This window comes from Branchiostoma lanceolatum, chromosome 6 (genome assembly GCF_035083965.1).
Source record: "Branchiostoma lanceolatum isolate klBraLanc5 chromosome 6, klBraLanc5.hap2, whole genome shotgun sequence".
NCBI classification, from domain to species: domain Eukaryota; kingdom Metazoa; phylum Chordata; class Leptocardii; order Amphioxiformes; family Branchiostomatidae; genus Branchiostoma; species Branchiostoma lanceolatum.
This window is the reverse complement of record NC_089727.1, coordinates 21,383,961-21,392,505: the sequence shown is the minus strand read 5'-3', so window position 1 is coordinate 21,392,505 and position 8,545 is coordinate 21,383,961. Positions and strand designations below refer to the sequence as shown.

Genomic DNA, 8,545 nt, shown 5'->3' with positions numbered 1-8,545 from the left:
ACTCCCCCACCTGCATTATCGTTGTGAGTAGCATGTCGGTCCTTACGATAGGTGACAAATTCAGATGGAATGACCTCTTGATCGTGAATGTCAGGAGTTAACCATGTTTCTGTGATTGCTGAAAGGTCTGGAGATTCAAGATGGATCAAGTTCTCCAGTTGTAGCAATTTGTTTCTGCAATGGTTCACAGATTTGACACTTCTAGCATTAAGGTAGATCACTTTGAGATCAGATGATAAAGCCATTATTACAATAGAAAGTACAATAGAGGGTGCAAGTTGTAACATGGCCATTTTACAGGAGGAAATTTACATATCAATGGTAGGTACAATATCTCACTGCCTAATGTTCTATATCCTACGTATCGCTAATAATCAATAGCAACAACAAGCACAATCAATAAAAATGTTAAATCGGTGACCCGGCACTAAGTAGACCAACAGTGTCACAAGAACTACGACTAACACAGGTGGATGGAGAGGTCAGAGGGTCGGTGTAGTAGGGTGCCCTCCTGCTTTATAAGAAAAGTGCAGATTATACAGGAGTATGGTGATTATACAAGATTATGGTGATACTTCATCAATTAAAAAAAATACCTGGAGGACTAAAAAATCTAAGTGCTGCCCAGATCGATGACCTCTGATCTCGCGTTATAACTGATTTTGCATCTAGCACATATCCCTAAAATCCACCGTTTCTTAAAAATGGCGAATTTAAATACCCCGCGAATTTATGTTAACCAACGTTAAGTGGTCGCGCCCTTTCTTCTCCGGACGCCATGATGTCTTATATCTATAGTGCCGATGTTTTAATCTATAATCAAAATCAACATTGTAAAAAATTGACTCAAATTTCAATTACGACCCTTTTGGGCAGTCACGTGTCTCAAACGTGTCTATTTCGAGAGTCCATTCCGTGAACAAGGCTACAATTTTGGGTAAGACCCAATTATCACAATGTCGGTTATGCAAAGTTTTAACCTGAGTACCAGCCTCCGTAGTAAACTTTGAGCTAGCGGTCACTACGGAGGCTGGTACTCAGGTTAAAACTTTGCATAACAGTAAACTTTGAGCCAGCGGTCACTACGGAGGCTGGTACTCAGGTTAAAACTTATCATAACCGACATTGTAGCTAATTTTATACTTTTTCATAAATGTTTTTTACTCTTCAACATGAGGGGAACGTCTAATGCGCAAATGGCGAACCTCACGTGGTGGCAGGTGCTGAAGCGTGTGCTGATTGGGTCTGTTATTCTAACGACAGGAGCGGAATTTCTGACAACTCTTATGGTTGGTGACCTATATTACCTGTCTTATAGTATTGTTTGAAATTATCACAAATGTTATAAGGGAGATGAACATCATGTGTAAGAACATCCTGGAGGGAGATGTCTGCAGCCGCCATGCATCTGCCCTGATTCATGCGGTTGATTTATCGGTTGATTGGTTGATTGATTGATTGATTGATTGGCTGATTGACTGATTGATTGGTCGATTATAAAGAGGGCAACCGGTAAATACAACATCAGCAATATAGTACAGGATAAATATAACGATATATTTTTAAAAGCTACAATACCATATAGATGAGCAGCACGTATTCATACCATACCAGACCTATTACAATCCTCAGATGACTGTTTATGGCTAACTGATTTCTAAGACAAGAATGATATACATAGATTTTGCTACTAAATGCTTACTTTTTATTGTTACTTAGAAATGTACAATCGTCAAGGGTGCGAGGTAGTTGAATTATAGTTGTGGTCATCGCATACAAAGACTGTTGTTTGTCTGTCTGTTGTTTGTTTACTAGGTCAGAAGCTCAGGATGGGTCTTATCTTCTCGTCACTTACATTTTTCTGCGCCAAAACTAAAGGCAAAGGTAATAATTTTCATAGCCATTATTGCTCGCTGAGTGATACATGTTTTTGGACGATATCTATATTCAAGATTAAACATTTGATAAGTATACTAGCTTTTATAATTGTTATTGTTGTTGTATCTACAAATAACTTAAAGCAAAAAAAAATGTTATCAATTTTGTACATTTTCACGACCGCTTTTGAATAGGGCAATGCGGTTTGTTTATACCGTCCCGGTGGTAACCTAAGCGAAAGCAACTTGCTTTAATTTCTTCTTCACAGGTTATCACTGTGACGTCACTAGGAACATGGCGCACTTCGAATCAGAGCATTAACCTCGACTGGGTTACTGATCCGAAGCACACCTCTGTCAAAATCATCAACTCAAAACCTACGTATCACGTTGGGGACACTCTTGTCCTTGAAGTTATAGCAAGGGACGGCAACAAACGACGTAAGGTGTATGGCGGTGACTACCTTAGAGCAGTTTTACGCGACAAGAAGCAAAAGGCCAGTACAACGGGTAGGGTGCGGGACCACGGAAATGGTCGGTACACCGTCAGTTTTCTTCTCAGTTTCCCTGGGAGGGTGACGCCTGAAGTTCAACTCATCCACCCTAGCGAAGCGGTACAACTTCTGAGGGAACTCAGAGAGATTCCAAACAAGAGGAGGTGGACATGTGCCTTCAAAGGAAAACGACGTCGAGACGTTGAGATGAAATGTACGCTTCTCGCAAACCAATTTATCTCGTTATCAAGTCAGTGCGACTTTTCCGCGTTGAACACGAGCCGAACTTGGTTCTGTGAAAAACCGAAGAAGACATCCTGTGACAAAATCACGAAGTGTAAATCCTCTTTGGACACCGTGGCTAAACTTATGACTTCTCAAGAGGAGCGCAAGCTTTTTGAAAGGTATGCCATAATAAAGTCAGAGGTCACGGCCCGAGGCGGTGGTGGTGGTGGTTTGGGGCTCCGTAAATATTCTCAAATTTTTCTCACATTTTCAGTATTTTTAGGCTTCATTTTTGGTAGACAGATTGATTAAAAATACAACAGGACTGGTGGAATTTTAAAACCATACGTAGACTATCCAAACAAAAACTTAAAAGGGCACACAATGACTACCTTAAGGAAATTCTTGACGAGGCGCTAGAGAACCCCAAGAAGTTTTGGCAGTACGTGAAGAGCAGGAAGCAGACTGCCTCTGGGGTGGCCCCCCTGTAGGACCATGGCGAACTTGTTGTTGATGGGCAGGGGAAGGCAGAAATCCTCAGCAGGCAGCATGATTCCGTCTTCACAGTTGAGGACCTCACCACTGTACCAGACCTGGGAACTAGTCCCTACCCGGACATGTACACGCCCCGAGTAGAGGTCACACTAGCAGGAGTACAAAAACTCCTGCAAGGTATCAGCCCTGCTAAAGCCTCCGGCCCTGATTTGGTGCCCTGTAGGATCCTAAGGGACTACGCGGCTGACATCAGCCCCATTCTACACATCATCTTCAATCAATCATTGGAGAGTGGACAAGTCCCGGCGGACTGGAGGAACGCCTTTATCAACCCCATATTCAAAAAAGGGGGATAGGAGTGCCCCGTCAAATTACCGGCCTGTCTCCCTCACCTGCGTTTGCTGTAAACTGCTAGAACACATTTTATTCTCGGCCACTATAAAACATTTAAAAACCCACCACATTCTACTCCCCACTCAACATGGATTCAGGGCCAAGCATTTTTGTGAGCACCAGCTGATAATGACCTTGCACGACTTAGCCTCATGGTTCGACCTGGGATTTTTCAAAAGCATTTGACAGTGTACCAACCAACAGGCTCATTCACAAACTAGAGTACTACGGAATAAGGGGGGAAACTATGGTCTGGGTAAAGAACTGGCTGTTGGACCGGCACCAACAAGTAGTGGTCGACGGAAAGAAATCCAACCCCGTTAAGGTCAAGTCAGGAGTCCCGCCGGGTACTGTCCTAGGGCCCTTGTTATTTCTTATCTATATTAGTGACATCAATAAGGACATAACATCACATTTGAGGCTTTTTGCAGTTGATTGTTTAGTTTATCACTTCATTCTATCTGACCAAGATCAGTATACATCAGTGCGGCAACTTGTACATAGCACCACTTCTTAAACACATATTTATGCATTTATTGTTGCACCAGTTATGTTTATCTTTTTTTCTTCGGATTTTTCGTTTTCACCACCATCACCACCACCACCCTCCGCAGCTGTGCGTGACCCTGACATTTCACCCCTTGGCGTTATGTCCCTCGCGGGGCTTTGCTGAGTATTGCGTAGATGTAGATAGTATCCCTATGTCCTTATCTATCTAAATATGCGGTCCCAAACCTAAAGTATACAGCCATTGTCACATTCATAGACATTGCTACGCAACATAGCGAGAACATTGTCTGTTATTTCTTAAAAATTCGGTAACAAACATGACGAAGTCTATATACTCCTCATTATTGTCCACAACTAGACCTGCTAAACGATATCTATGTATGTGACAATACTTAACGTGAGTGACTGCAATGTAAAGTGAACAAGTCAAAATTGCCCTGAAGAAGATGACAGGCGGTTGTCGAACGGTAGACTCTGTAGACAAAGAAATTTATTATTCCATCATCAATTTTATCTTTTTATTATGACTTGCAACCGTTCACAAAGCATTTTGGGTTTTATTATTTCTAAGGCCCGGATCTGTTGAATAAGGATTTTCCATCTCGCGGAATCTGCATTGCTACAGGCACATATTACGATTGTAGTCAGTAGAGACTTTCAACGTGATCTATCCTGTATCGACCACTAGACTAGTAGATATGACCATTTGTGTCTCCGTCCAAATTGATTCCCCTGAACTATAAAATTTAGAAAAAAAAAAACTACCGGAATCGCCGATTCTTACAGAGTGTAGAGATCACGATTAAGTGTTGCAATACCAGCAGAGAGTTCGACCGCGATCTCTATTGGTAGAATCGATGAATTAGTCAAATCGATATCTCTACCTTACCATTTACATTTACCACTATGACACAATGTACATCTCAGATGTTTTGAATCTATTGATCTCCACAGCCCTTTCTTTCGGAGCAATTTACCCCCTGTTACGAAAGGAGCAATAGAAGTCTTCAACGTTGACGGTGAGCTTTTCCATTTTTTCACAATTTGATTATTGTTTTTAGCAATACAACCGATACATAAAGAAATCAGCAGAAGAGAGTACAAGTACAAGTATATGCCGTAAATTGCAACAAAAAAGGAAAACGGACACCAATCTCGTAGAATGACAAAGTCAATTTCAAACTAAAAGAAGACGATTCGAAATAACAGAAATGAGAAACATACTGTTTGCGCCAAAGAAAAAAAAATATATGGAAAGGCTGACGTTATTTCTATTGTTCATTTTTTTCCAACAGAAAACGCAACTGTGACCCGACCTCTACCGTTTTGTCAACCAGGTGTGCCGCATTCAGGATCTCGGGGGTTCTGGTTCCGAAACACATGGCATTCACTTTCTTGTCAAGTTCGACAATTCAGCCCCCTTGATATCGCTAAATGTTTAGCTAACCATAAAATTCACTTCAGAGGTGACTCTACTTGTCGGCAATGGATTGATCGCCTAGGAGGATTAAAAGTATTTCAGGAAGGAGGAGATAAACGAGCCAGATTATATTTTAGACACTACGCTAACTACAAAAGTAGAATTCAGGCCACATTCATCTTCCACACTGCTCCTATCCAAGGTCCATGGTCGCCATTTAGAAACTTGAGTGAGGCCGGTGTTTCTGTAGACATCAAGAAGATGGTAGGTGGTGCAAATGTGGTGCTTGTGTTGAGTTTGTGCGCACACTTCACAGCCGAACCCACACATGTCTACCGCTCCCGCATGCACGAAGTAAGGTCCGCGATAAAGGAGCTTCACAAGAAATATCCGGAAACCACAGTAATCGTGAAGACGTGCAACACACGGCACCATCGCCACTACAGGGAAGTCATACAGGCGTCAGACTGGCTGGCAGACCAGTTGAACCAGGAAATGAGGGGCATTCTGGGAGATTTGAACGTCGCCATCTTGGACGTGTGGGATATGACCGTGAGCCAGTGGTATGCTCAGGACCTACATCCTAATGTGCATGTAGTAGACAACGAATTGAACATCCTCATGTCTTACATATGCCCGTGGATGATTACAAATATCGAAGGGTAGATATTCCAGAATATGGCAAGACGTCGATATTTGCCATTATTGCCGTATGAAGATGTCTACAACAGCACTCTCTACGATGGACATACGTTGGTCATGGAATACATGCATCCATGTTTGAGATAACTTTTCTCTAATTTCCGAGCATATCGTAGCCTTATTTTCGCGTTGATTAGCTGCCATAGAGTCATTTTTTTCAAAAATGGTGGTGGAATCGTGAAATATGAGTAATTGTTAGTAGTGTTGTTTGAAAAAATATGGCGACACGTCGTTTATGGGAAATGGCAGCACTCTTTGATCTTTTTCTCCAAAAATATCTGCCTGTAGTTCCATACAGATATGATAGTAGAGTAGAGTGGTTTTAGAACCACTGTTATAGATTAGTATTAGAAATTCTGTCAGCGTCAATATAAATAAATGAGATCTTTATTGACACAACAAAATTAAGCACAGCGACTTTCGTAAGGTCTACTACATACATACATACATACATACATACAAACGAATAAGTGCATACAAATGAGTTTGATTAAACACAATCATATGGGATAGAGCAACATATATTATATGAACGTAACCATGTATTTTGTATCTGGTTGCCTGTACTTAGCCCGTGATAGGGCATGAATGTACAATAAAGGATATCATTATAACAGCTTCCGTTAATTCCCCTAGCTTTCACTATTTGAATAGCTTACAAAAATCCATATCACTACTAAAATCAACAAACCCACTTACGATACAAAACGTGGGTCTCTTCAATTTCCACTGCCTTCAAAAAAGAAGTCAAACCCAACCACAACCATAGTTAACCTTTAAGTTAGTTAACTTAGAACTTTCACAGTAGTCTAGATAACTATTTTTGATTTCTATATTTTCATGTACTTGTTTGTCTGCAATTAGCCTTCGGGCATGAACTTGCAATAAAGTTGATATTATTATTATCATTATGATTTCTCCCTCAAAATAAGACATTTGCTTACATAATTAAGGGGAAGAAAGAGACATAATTCTGACCCCTTGGTTAATTGTATTTGTATCGTAATTTTTGTTGTTTCATGGGGTGACGCCGCTTGATTATACAGAGTAATTACTTACATTATTCAAATATTGTAAGTGAAAACCCCATTTACAGCCTTTTAACCTACATCCCTCTCGACATTGGCAAACATATTCCTCATTTTGCCGAACTCTGTGAACCATTAAGTACGCCCCCTCCACCAGTTGAGCCTAACCAAAAGCATCACAGGCGCAGGTAAAAAAGAAAAGCAAAATTTGTCAAGCTTTGTCTTTCAATTATTATCTTCGCCGAGTACTATAGTACTCGGGGTAGATTATGTTTTCGGTTGAGCCAGCTGTTTGGTGGGTCTGTATGTATGTCAAGAGCATAACTCAAGAAACCTTTGATGAATCTTTATGACTTTTGGTAGGTATGTAGTGGTTGTGCAAAGGAAGGTCAAGTTTAAAAATGGTTTACCATGCGTTTTTCAACAGTACTGCAGCGGACTTTTGATTTTCGTGCGTTTGTATGTAGGCAAAAAAAGTGACGGAAACGTTGATGGATCTTCATGATTTTTTGCAGGTGTGTAGATGTTGTAGAAACAGACATCAAGTTCAAAAATGGTTTTCCTGGCATTTTTCGTCGGTACTGCAGCGGGCTTTGTGTGGATGTGTATTTTCTTGTGGACAACATAACTCAAGAAGCTGTGGATGGATCTGTATGATATTTAGTGGATGGGTAGGGTTTACGGAAAGGAAGGTCAAGTTCGATAATCGGCCTTCTAGCGAGTACCTAAGGTTCTGCAGCGGAGCTTCAAAATTTACTGGCATATTTTCTGAAAGTGCTATGGTCATGATATTTGTGTGGTAGATAGTTCATGCCACAAGAAGTAAATTCTGTAAGTTTGGGCCCCCTAGCGGCTTGTTCAGAACTGCAGTGTGTGTTTTTGTTTTGACATTCGGACACGTATTACTTGAGAAGGGGTGAAGAGATTGTCGTGAAGTTTTGTATGTAGAGAGCCCAGATGGTGCTTTGCACCATCGATGTCTAATTATAGAAAACAGGGGCTAATCTGCATAATTAGTAAGGATAATTGTAAATCCATTACATTCCATAATGGGGCACGTGACAGGGTTCCCGAAACGGGCCAGCAGAAGGCCTTGCCTAGAAGCATAAATAAACAGATGGGGTACATAAATAAACAAATGGGGCAGTCTCACCACAATTCAAGCAGATGTGTGGGTCCGGTTGGTTTTTAAAGTGTTCAGTTTCGGCATTTTTTGTCCAACACACGGGTTGAGACATAACGGAAAGGGAACAAAATAGAAAGCCTTACAAAACACCTAAAAACATGTGATAACCAGCCGGACCCACTCCTCTGCTCAGAGAGTACACTGCACCAAAACTGCACCACTGCTAGGTATTACCTAGCACCGTATGGAAAAGTAACATGTACTATGTCTTGCAA

General features: G+C 41.1%; 1 protein-coding gene across 1 annotated transcript; it reads left to right on the top strand.

Annotated features, from left to right (window-relative positions):
* The first annotated feature begins 650 nt into the window (after positions 1–650).
* On the top strand, positions 651–6,732 carry LOC136437016 (NXPE family member 4-like). Its single transcript, XM_066431439.1, has 5 exons — positions 651–1,289; positions 1,816–1,884; positions 2,147–2,775; positions 4,949–5,013; positions 5,290–6,732. The coding sequence occupies exons 1-5, from the start codon at positions 1,173–1,175 to the stop codon at positions 6,078–6,080; spliced, it is 1,671 nt and encodes a 556-aa protein (XP_066287536.1). The 5' UTR covers positions 651–1,172; the 3' UTR covers positions 6,081–6,732.
* Positions 6,733–8,545: the final 1,813 nt, after the last annotated feature.